This window comes from Nicotiana tomentosiformis, chromosome 8 (assembly GCF_000390325.3).
Source record: "Nicotiana tomentosiformis chromosome 8, ASM39032v3, whole genome shotgun sequence".
Classification (NCBI taxonomy): Eukaryota; Viridiplantae; Streptophyta; class Magnoliopsida; order Solanales; family Solanaceae; genus Nicotiana; species Nicotiana tomentosiformis.
The window spans coordinates 35,394,646-35,410,150 of NC_090819.1; the positions used below are offsets into that span (position 1 = coordinate 35,394,646).

The 15,505-nt window shown below is 38.2% G+C and overlaps 1 protein-coding gene and 1 long non-coding RNA gene across 2 annotated transcripts; both read left to right on the forward strand.

Annotated features, from left to right (window-relative positions):
- The first annotated feature begins 649 nt into the window (after positions 1-649).
- On the forward strand, positions 650-1,447 carry LOC138897318 (secreted RxLR effector protein 161-like). The gene is made up of 2 exons (XM_070183281.1): positions 650-1,118; positions 1,239-1,447. The coding sequence occupies exons 1-2, from the start codon at positions 650-652 to the stop codon at positions 1,445-1,447; spliced, it is 678 nt and encodes a 225-aa protein (XP_070039382.1).
- A 576-nt stretch (positions 1,448-2,023) lies between these two features.
- Positions 2,024-2,774, forward strand: LOC117273846 (uncharacterized). Its single transcript, XR_004503871.2, has 2 exons — positions 2,024-2,255; positions 2,549-2,774. It is a non-coding gene; the product is annotated as an uncharacterized lncRNA (long non-coding RNA).
- Positions 2,775-15,505: the final 12,731 nt, after the last annotated feature.

The window sequence follows — 15,505 nt, forward strand, 5'->3', positions numbered from 1 at the left end:
AAGCAAGAACACTGTTGGATCCAAATGGGTGTACAAGATCAAGGCAAATGGAGAAGTGGAAAGATTTAAGGAAAAGTTAGTAGCAAAAGGATACAACCAAAGGGAAGGTTTGGACTATCATGACACATTCTCACCAGTGGCAAAGATGGTCACAGTGAGATTTGTTATTTCACTAGCAGCATCAAAAGGTTGGAATCTATTTCAAATGGATGTCTATAATGCATTCTTACAAGGATACCTAAATGAAGAAGTGTACATAGAGTTGCCTGAGGGATTCAGAAGGCAAGGAGAGCAGAAGGTGTGCAAATTGCTCAAGTCCTTATATGGACTTAAGCAGGTCTCTTGACAGTGGAATATCAAGCTGACTAAGGCTCTACTTAGAGCAGGGTTCCAACAGAGCCATCATGAATACTCACTTTTTACATTGAGCAGTCAAGAGGGGATAATAATTATTTTAGTGTATGTAGATGATCTCCTCATTACAGGAAGTCGCTTAACACTGCTGAAGAAAGCTAAGGATATACTACATCAGAATTTTAAGGTGAAGGATCTGGGATAACTTAAATATTTTTTAGGTATTGAGGTTCTAAGGTCTAAAAGTAGAGTATTGCTGAATCAAAGGAAATACATACTGGAATTAATCTAAAAAATGGGACTGAGTGGAGCTAAACCTGCAAGCACACCATTTGAAGTGAATTCCAAGTTTACAACAATAGAGTATGATCAAGCAAATGGAGTCACAGGGGATCCACCTTTGCAGAATGTTAGTTCCTATCAAAGGTTAATAGGAAGGCTTTTATATGTCACCATTACCAGGCTAGACATCAATTATGCAGTGCAAGTGTTGAGTCAGTTTGTGCAAGCACCAAAAAGGTCTCACTGGGATGCTGCCTTAAGGGTTGTAAGATACTTGAAAATTGCCCCTGGACAAGGGATCTTGATGAGGTCTGACTGTGTAGAGACTCTCACCTGCTGGTGTGACTCTGACTGGGCTGCATGTCTGAATACTAGAAGATCAGTTACTGGATATGTCATCAAGTTTGGACATTCATTGATCTCTTGGAAGTCAAAGAAGCAACGGACTGCCTCTAGGAGTTCAGCTGAGGCAGAGTACAGGAGTATGGTAGCCAACATTACTGAGGTAATATGGTTACTTGGTCTATTCAAGGAGTTGGGTGTAAGCATAATTCAACCAGTCACAATTGTTAGTGATAGTTAATCAGCAATCCAACTTGCAGCAAATCCTGTGCTTCACGAAAGATCCAAACACATAGAGATTGACTTTCATTTTATTCGAGACAAGATCAAGGAAGGAACAGTCAAGGCAGTGCATGTCAATACCAAGGAGCAACAGGCAGATCTGCTGACTAAAGCGTTAGGGACAACTCAACATGTTCATCTGCTTGGCAAGCTTGGAGTGTTCAACGTTTTGCACTCTCCAGCTTGAGGGGGCATATTGTAATGTCACGTGCATCACATGTGACTTGTTAGTTAGGCTGTTAGATAGGCAGCTTATGGTAGTTATGGTTGTTAATATAAGTTAAGGGTAGATTAGTCCCTTTTTACACTTTTACTAATCCTCTTCTTCTTAGCTTCTTGTAAATAACGATACAGTAGTGCTCAATGTAACAGTGGCTTAAACATTTCTCAATTCACCGACTCTCTCTCTCATAGTTGCTTCTAGAACTTTCCTTCATTAGAGCCCTTCGATAATCACTGTGTTTTAGCATGGTACCTTTCAATATTTTCTTAATAGGAAGCATTTAAGATCACATATCTCCCAAGTCTTTCCGTTAAACTATGACAATCCTTTTTAAATGGAGGGAGTAGTCGATTGACTAGATGCTGTAAATACAGTGAATGCATATACGGCTCGTGTTCGTCTTGGACTAGGCTGTGCCTTTTGGGCTGGTCAGGCTTATGCCATACTGGCATCATTATGAATGATCTTGTTAAAAAAAGGTGAAGTGAATGCATATCCGGATTGAAGGATAAATGCTCAGCACTGGACTTTCAAATCTGTGACCACTATAATTTAAATCGTCCTAGTCAGTTATCGCATCAGAATTGTAAATCTTTTTCTCTCTGTAATATACAGGAAGCTGATTCAGAACACAATTAAAGAAGGGAAGATTGTACCATCGGAGGTAGCAATTCAGCTTCTCCAACGAGCAATTCAGGAAAAGGATAACAACAAATTTCTTATTGATGGTTTCCCTCGCAAAGAGGAGAACCGCTCAGCTTTTGAGTCCGTTGTGAGTTTCTAATTTGACCCTCTTAAGTCTTGACCGCAGTGCATCATGTGGGATGTTTGCAAATTAAAGCACTTGTTTGATTCATGATAACGACACTTAATGTGTTCCAGACTGGAATTGAACCAGAGTTTGTCCTCATCTTTTATTGCCCTGAAGAAGAGATGGAGAGACCTATCATTTTTTTATCGGAGATTTGTTTGTCGTTCCATTTCAAAGATTTATATTCTGATACTAAGTTTCTAAATGTTCTTCTTTCTAACTTTTTTTTTTTTTTCCTTTTCAATCTTTATAAGGGAAGAGAAGATGATCATAAAATGATACCATAAGGAAGCGATTCAAAGTTTACAACTCGAAGGGTCGAAAGGTATTATCTTTTGCACCAGCAAATGGAAAGGTAAAGGACCAAAATAGTGTCGACAGAAAGTTGTAAAGATATTGTAAATGGAAAGCGAACATGCTATTTGATTGTATGAACTAGTTTGAGGTTTCGATGTGAAATCTGTCAGTCTTGACGCTTCTTGCCTTGCGCCTTTCAAACATTAATTTTCAGCCTGCATTTTAGTAAATTCCCATGGGAGCATGAAATTATTACTCTATATATGAAGCAAAAATTGCTGGATCCTAAACCTTCACAACTGAAATGTAACGTTTCACGTTTGGAAGTTTCTCGCACATATCGTGTACTAGAGGTGGAAAACCATCATTGGCTGTTGCTCAAGATAGTAGTTATTCACAAGGCATATATCTTCTTCCTTCCTCCAATCCGTATCCTTCACCCTTTTTTGGACTTTCATATTCTTAATTTCTTCCTTGTTAAGATTTCTTAGTTGAGAGCGTCATGCTACATTTAAGGATTATGGTATATGCTACATTTAATGAAATTAGTGAACTTTGATTACTAAGAATGGATTGCCATCGATTCTTGCTCTGGGTCAACTTTTTCCTATACCGTTGTTTTCCATATATACAATTATGGTTGTTTTTCTTTCCTTATTTTTTTCTGTTTTTGTTTCTCACATGTGTCTCGTATCCGTATTGGGCTACCCTGGACTATTCTGGATTCACGCCGCCTAAGCCCGCGCTTCCTACCAGGATTTGCTCCATTCCTAGACCTCTTTACTCTCTTTGTATTCTTAAGCAGGAATCAAAAGAGTTTGCGGTATTTTTGCCTCTGTATCATTATTGTCATGATTAAACTTTTTGATAAATAAGAGCAGAAGTCCCATTCTCTCTCTCTCTCTCTATATATATATATAGCGGAAGAAGAAGCAAATACTCAATTTCAATTTTGACCCACTTATGAGCAGTGACGAAATCCGGGCGACATTAAATTTGAGCAATTACTGAGGAAAATAACAAATTTCAAGTGGTGACTTAGAATATTTGATACTCATTCCGGTCCATAATAAGTGATTTTTTAGTCTTTGGCACATTCCTTAAGAAAATGCGAACTCTTAGAAAAAAAAAATGTATTCACTAAATTGTCCTTAATTAATTGTTACCTTGACACCTTGTGATATGTAAATAAGGACAAATTTTAGAAAAATATAATTAATTTCTTCCTGATTATGTAAAAAAATACTTATTTTGGACTAAAATAAAAAGATAAAAAAATTACTTATTATGGATCAGAGGGAGTAATATTAAAAGCTACATCACTTCCTCTCCGACCCCACCCTCTCAACATAATCAAAATCAATTTGAGGGAGAGCAGGTGCGACAGAAGAAATATTACGGATATTATAATGTATTGTCTACAAACTAGTTATACAAAGGTTTTAATACAATAACTTGCTACGCATTGAATAAAGTTTTGTATTGCCATTAAGAAAAGGTTGGGTTGTATAATGCCAAATTTTTACGGCAATTCCGTGTTTAATTCACCTTTTGCCAAATTTTTACGGCAATTCCGTGTTTAATTCACCTTTTGCCGTATATATAGTCTATTTGTCGTTACTCAAAGACCACTAGGATTCTTAGACTCCAATTGAATTGGGATGAACGTTAATCCAACAACCTATTATACTTGTGAAGCCTTCCTTTTCTTTTAAAAAAAATGTTTTTTGACATATCTGCTAATGTTATCAGCAGCTCGTCAAAAGTAAATTAAATTCGGACTTCGACTATGTCTTCTTAAAAGATATTGCCATAAGTTCTTGATAATATTCAATATGGCTTCATCCTACTAATGTAGCCAGGAATTTTGCTAAGAATATTCAAATTCTACAGAAACAGAATTGTTTAAAAAAAATTCGTACGGGTGCACCAACTAAAAGCTTATGATAAATGAGTGAACCAACGATAAATTTCTTTCTTATTAGTTCGACATTCATTTACAAGTATCCTGTCATCATTCACAAAGAAATGGTGTAAGCAGAAGGGAAGGCGCAACGATTAGCGACTGCCACTGTAGAGTAAATTAAACTAACATTTCTTACAAAAGAGAAGGAGTAAAAACTAGTCGAGCTTAAACAAATAAAAAACAGGAATGTTCTAATTCAACTCATTTGAACATAATAAATGTGACAAATTTACATATTCTACATCAAAAAAATGTGTAGCCATTCACTTGTTCTATTTTTTGGTTCCCATCTGGTACCCAAGACTCGCTTTGGGATTCTACTAATTTGGGCCAAGATCCATTAAAGAAAAAGTGCTTCCTACGTGCGTAAGTCACGTGTTGTTCATTGACTATAATAATGTTGATGCCCCCAAATACCCAGTTATTCGATACTCCTTTTAGATCAACTAGACAAACGGAGCAGGTTTTATAGTAGTAAAACTAAATGTGAATAAATTCGTCTCTTAGAATACATTTTAAAGTAAAAAATAATACAAGAAAAATATATAAGTTTGAAACTTTCTTTGTAGATGTAGCAAAATATAATTCAAAACTTAGGTAAAGAGGGTATAATGTAGAAGATGACATCACATAACTTTGGAAGGAGGGTATAATGTAGAAGATGACATCACATAACTTTGGAAGGAGGAATACGTACTTGTTAGAGTACGTAACGAAATTACTTATGCTTTCAATATTAGCTACAGGTAAACTGGAGATATCCAAAAACCAAAGAATAAAAAATTTACTCTTTTATTTTTTGTTTTTCATCCCGTGTTTGATATTTGTATTAGGATCCGACTAAGCTAAATTCACATCACATAATGCCCTTTAAAGGGCCGGAAAAGGGTCTTCTACCAGGATTTTCTCCGTCCTGAAGCTCGAATCTCTGACCTTTGATCAAAGGTAGAAGGATTCTATTTATCCCACTGTAACACGTGGTACATAGAATTACTGTCTAAATTGGCTAACCAGTTTCTATCTTGCCAAACAAGTTGGGATCAACTCAATGTAAAGCCACATGGGTGGGTTCCATAAATGTCCATTAATTCATTGAACTTCTTAAAACTTTGACCTTGATTCTTTAAAAGTTTTTGACATAGCAACCACTTCACATGATTTAATACATATTATTGCTTCTGTAATTATTTCTACCCGATCAGTTCATATGATTGCCCTATCCTTATAATTATTTGCACGCAATATTAATTTATAGTTAAGAAATATTAATTTATTGTTAAACTATGATTTGGCCATAAAAAAGGAACTATTAATGATTCGAGCTGTGACTTCTAAATTGTACCATCATCTTTTAATGCCTGTAGTTGAATGAAGTATAATCCAGTCTTGTGTCAAACTAGCTAGAGATTAAGTTCGTTTCGTTTAGACCCTCCAACTTTTTCATGATTGTATTATTACTTTCTCTAATCTTAGCAATTATAAAACTAGTCCACTACCAATATAACACGAAAATGAAGTGTATATATTTCAGCGCAAACAATCTGATCGCTTTGTCAAAAACAATCCCCAAAAATACAGTATAAAAAATCCACGCTGCTCACAGAAAACATTTGCCATTGGTATAGTCAAATATAAAACTCTTGACGTGAATTTGAAATTGACATAGGAAGAGAAGTAAAATCTGATTTCAAATATGTGGTAGATCTAAAAATTTTAGGACTTGTGGGTACTTCTATAAATAGTCAAATGTTAAACTCCTCGTTACAAAATAAAGTAATACTTTATTGACTTTGTCCTTGAAGCTTAGATTAATTGATTGTTCATGAATCATAATACACGAAAATAAAGCCTATAAAATCACTAGCATTAAAACTTACCAAACAGATCCTTAAAAAATTTGCGGCCATGGCATATCAAGTTGAATTAATAGCCACAGCCATAACTACAGTAGCCGTCTTCATAATTTGCGGCCTTAAATTTCGGTGGTTCTGCCGTGACGACCACCGCCTACCGCCGCCGTTTACCGTGGTGGATAATGGAGGCGAGGCACATCACTACTGTGCCGTCTGCCTCCACGACGTGCATGGCGGCGAGAAGTGCCGGAAACTGCCGAAATGCGGCCACGTTTTTCACGTTAATTGTGTTGATATTTGGTTACAGTCTCATTGGACGTGTCCTCTTTGTAGAAGGAAAGTCTCCGATCATCTTCCCCGCCGGCGGCAAAGTGAAATCGGAGTATTTTCTTATCTGATTTCGCGTTCTGAGGATTTTTTTGTCAAGATTTGCAGTCCTCTTAATGAAGAGCTCATGAGGATGTTATTTGAAAACGCATTTGCAAGTCCCTGATGGTAAAAATATTCTTTTGGAAATTCTGTTGGGTTTCATTTATTTAGTTGTTGGCAGATTATTTATTGATTTTTTGAAATAAAATCCTAATTTACCTCTCTTCTGTACAATATATTTGAGTTGACCTTATATTATACTTTGGAATCATTCATACTCCTAGCATTAGCGGACTGTCTCGTATTTGTTCTTGATTTTAGTGGAGCTCCGGTATGAATCGAGTGAATTATATCTGTCAAAATACTTCATAAAAAATGTCAAAATCTACCCATCTCTACTTTTTGTTACGGTTGAATTGACGCTTTACCAACATTCACCGCAAATACAAGATATTTTGATAATAAGAAAGAGTATGAATGGCCTCAAATATAATAAAAGTGTGCTTTTGATCCTTTTCCTTTGATTATTTTAACTAATACTCCCTCCGTTTCAATTTAGACGAGGTAGTTTGAATCTGCCCGAAATTTAAAAAAAAGACTTTTAAAATTTATGGTCTTAAAAGTTTAATCTGGGGCCAGACATTTGTGTGGTTATAAAAATTTATCATTAAGGGTAAAATAAGTAAAATGAATAGTTTAAAATTGAAGTATTTCCAATTGTAGAAACGTGTCATTTTTTTGAAAATGGACTAATGAGAAAAGTGTGTCATCTAAATTGAAACGGAGGGAATATTTGTTATCTAATCTGTCTAGAGCTAAAAGAGTATTTTCTTTGTTGTTCATGTGTAAAAGTGGATATTGTAATTTGAGTTGGAATATATTACTACTTAGAAAGAAGTTTCAGATTATTCTATGTGTTGAATTGTTTAGACTTGTTTTTGTGAGTCACCAAATCTCGACCAGCTCACATTATCTCTGCTTCTTTTCCTTTACAATTTAGTACGGATTTACCCAAAAAAGCAACATCAGATTGTCTCATTTAATAGCAAATCGGGACACTATTATGTCTCACATTAGATACCTATGAATTCTTAGTCTGGTTCACCCAAATTGGACGGTCACAATTTACATCTTACCCCTCCTAGATGTTTTGGTAGAAAGCACCATTTTAATTTCTTTATAGTTATTCAGGCGGCATAATTTTTTATTTTTTTTTAAAAAAGCCAATGCAACATAGTGTTGAACGATTTTATTTGTCTCCCTTTGCCTACTCTGTTACTTCATATATACATTAATTCTTCTTGTAAATTTAATTTAAAAAAAAATTCGTCGCAACCCCTTATCAATCGTGCAAATGAATTTTGGTATATGTCAACTCAAAATGTGGGCATCAATTTGGGTGGGAGCCGGCTTAGTTCTCCCATGCCTACGTGGCTCATGATCAATTTTTCCAAATAGATGAAATGTTTTACTGTTGCTCATCAAGTCATATAAAGGTTTAACCATAATGAGTCAATCAAGTATGGGCAAAAAATGTCAATGGTTAACTAGACAAAGCGCAATGGGACCAGCCGAACCAACATGGATAGCGTGAGCTAGATCGTGCCTAGATTTCAATGATAAGATCCAAAGTTGTCACGGCCCAATTTCAAAGGTCGTGATTAAAACTTAGCGAGATACTACCCACGCCAAGCAAATCGATATTTATCTTAGACAACTACCAAATATCAATAAAAATTACCGCAAAATTTTTCCTACAACAAATGTATCCCAACAATCCCTATAATCAACCAATCAACAATCCAACCGATACATAATTTCTAAAACATCAATAATAATAAGTTAATGACTCGAAGCCCAAAACTATCCAAGTCTCGACACCTCACTGGCCACCACATACAAAAACTGGTGAAGGCGGACAAGCTGACAAAATGATCCTCCCAAACCTCTTTATTCTTTGATGTCTCAAGCCCTGTATTTATAGCATATCCCCCTCTGCCATCATTGGGGATTTCATGTATAACTTGTGCCTCAGGGACTGGTGTAGTTGATTGCTCAGAAGCTTAACTAGCACTCTCCGACCCCTTGGAGGTGCTGTGAGATGAAGATGACTCATCCCTAAGCTGGTATCTCCACTGCAGCCTCGACTGTGTGGTTGTCTGCTCCTCCTGAACTGAGGTTGAGTTGCCCTCTAACACCTCCCTAGATGGGACATAGGAGCTAGACTCGGAGAGTTCTACACCTCTCCATCCGCCGGCTGTTGTTTTCTTTCTGATCGTCTTGGGCTAGCCAAGAGGTAAGGTACTTTTACTCGACCCCGAGAAGATTCACCTCGTCCTTTTGAAGTATCGCCTCGGCCTCTAGATCGAACCATTATCTGTATAAAGCAAAGAAGATTGTTAGTTGCAATTCATTGTTCAAACATATACAGGAGTCATGTAAGTAAGGGAGAAACAATTGGACACAGTGAGGTTAGGAAGGTGATTCAAGCCTGCTGGATAAGACATCTGCGGTCCGCAGATTTTTGTTGTACGGCCACAGAAGGGAAGTGCAGTCCGCACATTTTTGCTTGTGGCCGCACTTCAGAGTCCCAAACTTGTTAACTCTCTGATGACAGAGAAATGGCCAATCTGCGGTCCGCACAATTAGACTTTCGCACTTTTGAGTCTCAAAAAGGAAGACTCTCTCATGACAGAGAATGGCCTAATCTTTGACCGCAAGAGGAAATCTGTGGTCCGCACTATTGGACTTGCGGTCGCAAATTCCTGCCTCACATAAGCTTCCAAAAATCTAAATCCGCAGACCGCACAATTCAAGTGCGGCCGCAAAATTCAAACAATTATGACCAGACAACTTTTTATTCTAAGATTTTTTAAATTTTTTGCACAAATAGGCATGGCAACAAAAATATAAAATTTCACTAACCCAATCCCAGTAGAGCATGTTTCAAGTTTACCCAGTTTAGATCTACCCCATATGGAAACATAACTGAACTCTAATAACAAATGGCTTAAAAAGGACAAATAAAATATACAAATTAACCTAACACAAAAAGTAACGTGAAATTGAAGCATACTAGATAGAGTGAGTGCAATGAGTGACTAATCGAGGTGGCTGTGTGTGTGGACAATTGAAATCTCCAAGAAAAATTAGTAGGGCAATAGTGTTTTGCTCAAAGTGGGAAAAGGGTAAAATGAGACCTACTGTTCTATTTATACCATTCAATTTGAGAAGGGAACAGAGACAAGTGCAGCCATACAATTTCATGTGCGGTCCCCACTTTTTAACCTGGGAGATTCATCTCAGACTTCCATCTACGGTCCACACATTTTCTTGTGCGGCCACAGATTTTACGTGCGGGCGCACATTGACCTCCGCACTGACAAGCTTAAACTTTAGAAAGTTGGTATTTTTGACATTTCAAATGTGCGGTCTGTAAGAGAAATGTGCGGCCACAATCTTCATCTGCTATGGCCCATAAAAATGTGCGGTCCGCACAAATAAAGTGCGGCCCGTGTTCCTTTTGAACGCTTAGCCATATTTTCGTCCACTGCTTTTGTAAGTCACACTCATCCCTGTAGCATACTTCAAACTAAGTTAGAACACAAATAACACCTAACTACAAAAAGAAAAGGTCTACAACAAGAAAAAGGAAAAGAACATGGGTTGCCTCCCAAGATGCGCCTGATTTAACGTTGCGACACGACGCATAAAACTCTCAAATGAAGTGAATGACCACCACCGTGTGGCTATCTCTAAACTTGTCCAGGTAGTGCTTCACCCGGTGATCATCGACTCGGAATACTTCATTGTTTTTGTTCTTCAAGTCTAATGCACCAAAAGTTATCACACCAACAATTTCAAAAGGACTACTCCACTTGGATTTTAGCTTCCCATGAAACATCCTCAGTCTTGAGTTAAACAACAATACAAGATCTCCCACCTTGAACTTTTTGTTCCAAATGTATTTGTCATGAAGGTATTTCATCTTATTTTTTGTACAAGGACGAACTCGTATAAGCATGGTACCGGAACTCATCCAATTCATTCAAATGTGCAACCCTCAAGTTAGTGGCTACATCCCAATCAAGATTCAACTTCTTTAGAGCCCACATTGCCTTGTGCTCTAGTTCCACTGGAAGATGACAAGCTTTTTCGAATACCAACCGGTACGTCGACATTCCGATTGGTGTTTTGTAAGCCGTCCGATAAGCCCATAATGCATCATCAAGCTTCTTGGATCAATCCACCCGATTAGCATTCACCGTTTTGGACAAGATATTCTTTATCTCCCGGTTTGAGACTTCCACTTGCCCACTATCTTGTGGGTGATAGGGAGTCGTAACTTTATGAGTAACACCATACTTGCTAAGTAAAGTGTCAAAAGCTTTGTTGCAAAAATGTAACCCCCCATTGCTTATAATTGCACGTGGAGTACCAAACCTTGTGAAAATATTCTTCTTCAAGAAAGCCACCACACTTATAGCCTCATTGTTGGGTAAAGCAACGGCCTCAACCCATTTGGACACATAGTCAACTGCGACCAAGATGTAGATGTTTCCACAAAAGCTTACAAAAGGTCCCATGAAGTCAATACCTCACACATCAAATATATCAATCTCCAAAATAGTTGTGAGAGGCATTTCATTTTTCTTTGAGATTCCACCGGCCCGTTGACATTCATCACATCTTCTCACTAACTCACTTGCATCCTTGTAAAGAGTGGGCCAATAGAAACCACACCTAAGCACTTTGGTTGCCGTTCTCGCTCTACCATGATGACCACCATATGGCGAAGAATGACAAACCTCAAGAATTTAAACTTGCTCTTATTTAGGTATACATCTTCTAATCACCCCATCCGTACGAATTCAGAAAAGGTATGGTTCATCCCAATAATAATCTTGACAATCCCGTTTGAACTTCTTCCTTTGGATTGAAGAGAACTCATCTAGAATAATTCCACACGCAAGAAAATTTGCTAAATCCACGAACCATGGCACCTCTTTCATTGAAATTTCCAAGAGTTGCTCATCGGGGAAAGTGTCATAGATCTCAAGGCTATCATGCGGCCTCCCCTCCTCCTCCAAACGAGACAAGTGGTCTGCCACTTGATTTTCTCTGCCTTTCCTATATTGGATGTCAATATCAAATTCTTGCAACAAAAGTACCCATCTCATCAACTGAGCTTTGGAGTCCTTTTGCTCATAAGATAAAGAAGCACCGCATGATCCGTGTGGATAATAACTTTTGCACCTATCAAGTACGGGCATAATTTCTCAATTGCAAACACAATAGCAAGGAGATCTTTCTCCATAATGGTATAGTTGACTTGGGCACTATTCATGGTCTTACTAGCATAGTAGCATGATGAAAAATCTTGTTGATGCATTTCCCCAAAACAGCCCCAACCGCTACGTCACTTGGATAACACATGAGTTTAAAAGGCACACTCCAATTTGGAGCGATGATGATGGGAGTAGTTGTAACTTGAGCTTCAACAATTCAAAAGCTATCATGCAATCATCATTGAAATTAAACTTAGCATCCTTCTCAAGAAGCTTGCACAACGGGTTCACCACCTTAGAGAAATCTTTGATGAAGTGCCGGTAAAAACCCGCGTGGCCTAGGAAACTCCTCACAACCTTCACTGAAGTTAGAGGTGGAAGCTTAGAAATCACCTCAATCTTTGTCTTGTCAACTTCAATTCCATTCCTTGAGATTTTGTGGACAAGGACAATACCTTCCTCGACCATGAAATGGCATTTCTCCCAATTGAGCACCAAATTGGTTTCTTCACATCTAGCCAACACTTTGTCCAAATTTGCAAGACAATCATCAAAAGAATCTCCAACCAACAAGAAGTCATACATGAAAACTTCAAGGTAGTCCTCCATCAAGTCCGTAAAAATAGCCATCATACACCTTTGAAAAGTCGCCGGTGCATTGCACAAACCAAATGGCATCCGCTTGAAAGAAGAAGTACCATAGGGACATGTAAAGGTTGTTTTCTCTTGATCTTATGAAGCAATAAGAATTTGGTTGTAGCCTGAGTACCCATAAAGAAAGCAATAGAAATCACGGCCGGCCAATCTATCGAGCATTTGATATAAGAAAGGAAGTGGAAAGTGATTATTCCTTGTGACTTTGTTGAGCTTGCGATAGTCCATACGCATCCTTCAACCGGTCACCGTTCTAGTAGGAATCAACTCATTCTTGTCATTGGTGACCACCGTCATGCCCCTATTCTTTGGGACACATTGAATCGGAGAAGTCCATGAACTATCAGAGAAGGGGTAGACAACCCCGACATACAACCACTTGATAATCTCCTTCTTGACAACTTATTGCATAGCCTCATTGAGTCTCCTTTGATGTTCAATAGATGGTTTGGCGTCATCCTCCAACTTGATATTATGAATGCAAAAGGCGGGGCTTATCCCCCGAATATCCGCCAAGGTCCACCCAATAGCCTTCTTTCTTTTTTGTATTGCCGCCAATGTGGAATCTACATGCACGTTAGTCAAACAAGAGGAAAGAATAACTGGTAAAGTAGAACAAGGACCAAAAAATTCATACCGAAGATGTGGAAGCAATGGCTTCAACTCCAAGGTAGGAGGCTCTTTAATAGAAGGCTTTGTAGGAGGAGTTGTCCTATTTTCACGATCCAAGGACAGTTTTCGGGGTGCGTAGATGTACGACCCCATTTCTTGCAAAGAGTTCACACATTTCATGAAGTCATCCATCTCGTCATCATCAAAGTTGAGTAAGGTGGCCTCCAACATATCACCAACATTGATTGTAGCACTCGTTTCATCAACAGTAACATCGGTCACCAAGTCTACAAAAGAACACACCTCATTGCTATTTGGTTGCCGTATTGACTTACATACATGGAATACCACTTTTTCATCACCAACCCGGAAAGTGAGTTCTCCGGCTTCAACATCACAAAGCGCATTTCCCGTAGCAAGGAAAGGTCTCCCAAGAATAATTGGCACTTCATAGTCAACCTCACAATCTAAAATGACAAAATCCGCCGGGAAAATGAATTTATCGACACGAACCAAAACATCTTCAATCACACCCAAAGGCCTCTTCATGGAACAATCGACCATTTGCAATCTCATAGAGGTGGGTCTTGGTTGCCCAATTCCCAATGTTTTGAAAATCGAGTAGGGCATCAAATTGATACTTTCCCCAAGATCACAAAGAGCTTTAGCAAACTCGACACTTCCAATTGTGCAAGGAATCGTGAAAGCACCGGGATCCTCCAACTTAGGAGCCATTGAATGCACAATTGCACTCACTTGATGAGTGACTTTGATGGTTTCAAAATTCATTGACCGCTTCTTTGTCATAAGATCCTTCATAAACTTTATAGAACCGAGCATTTGTTCCAAAGCTTCAACTAATGGCACATTAATTTAAAGACTCTTCATCATTTTAGTGAACTTCTTTAATTGATTCTGACCATTTTTCTTGGCAAGTCTTTGAGGGTATGGAGGTGGAGGCTTAGGCAATGGTGCCTTAGCCATTTGCACTACTAGCTCCGGTATGTCAATAATGTGTTCCCTAGACGGGTTTACCTCCTATTGAGTCTCTTCCATACTATCATCAATATCAATCCGAACTTCATAATTAGGTTGTACCACATTGTTTGGGATATCTTCTTCTTGCATCACTTGATCATCATTAACAGGTTGCTTCCACGTGAGGTGGGTGCATTCCCGCCTCTTCCACTTCTTGTGATAACCGCCATGGCATGCCCCGTGTTGTTACCACTTTTGTATTTACCACCATGTCACTTGGTAGTGAACCCTTAGGACGAGAATTTAAAGCTTGAGAGATTTGCCTCATTTGAACTACGAGGTTGCGGATTGATGTGTTCTGTGAGGCAAGTTGGGCATCCGAATCGACATTCTTTTCCATCATTTGCTTGAACATACTTTCAATACATCCCATTTCATTGTTTTAATAACTCGAGCCTTGGGAAGGATAAGGAGGTGGGTTGCTTGGTTGTTGGTACATTGGGGGATTTTAAAAACCTGACCCCCGGTTGCCTTGATTATTGCTCTATCCTTCTTGATTGTTACCTCCCTAGTTTTCTTGGTTGTTTCCACTCCAATTTCCTTGATTGTTGTTATTATGCCAATTCCCTTTATTGTTGCCTCCACTCCAATTTCCTTGATTGTTAGAATTCCAATTGCCTTGATTGTTTTGTGGTCGCCATTATTGTTGGCTTGGGCCTTGGAAGTTGTTTCTTTGCCCTTGAAAATTATTCACATATTGCACTCCCTTTTCTTGTTCATTATAGGAATCATCTTTCTCAAAACCACCATCTTCTTGCACATAGTTCTCCACTCGATTTTGCACTTGTGGACCCTTGGTCCTCCTCTTGTTCACCATTATGTTCACTCCTTCCATAGCATTGACTTTCTTAGGTGTTTGCACTTGATTTAGTTGGGTCTTTGCTAGTTGAGTCATAGTTGTTGTCTGTCACGACCCAAAATCCAACTAGTCATGATGACACCTAACCCAACTCGTTAGGTAAGCCAATTAGCAATAATCCAATTTAAAAGAGATTTATTGAGAGAAATAAATATAATATAACTGAACTTTTATACAAGGAATTTCCCAAGGACTGGTAGTACAAATCATGAGCTTCTATGATTTAGAGTTTACAAAGCTGATATTAAACAAATACATCATCTGTTTGAAATATA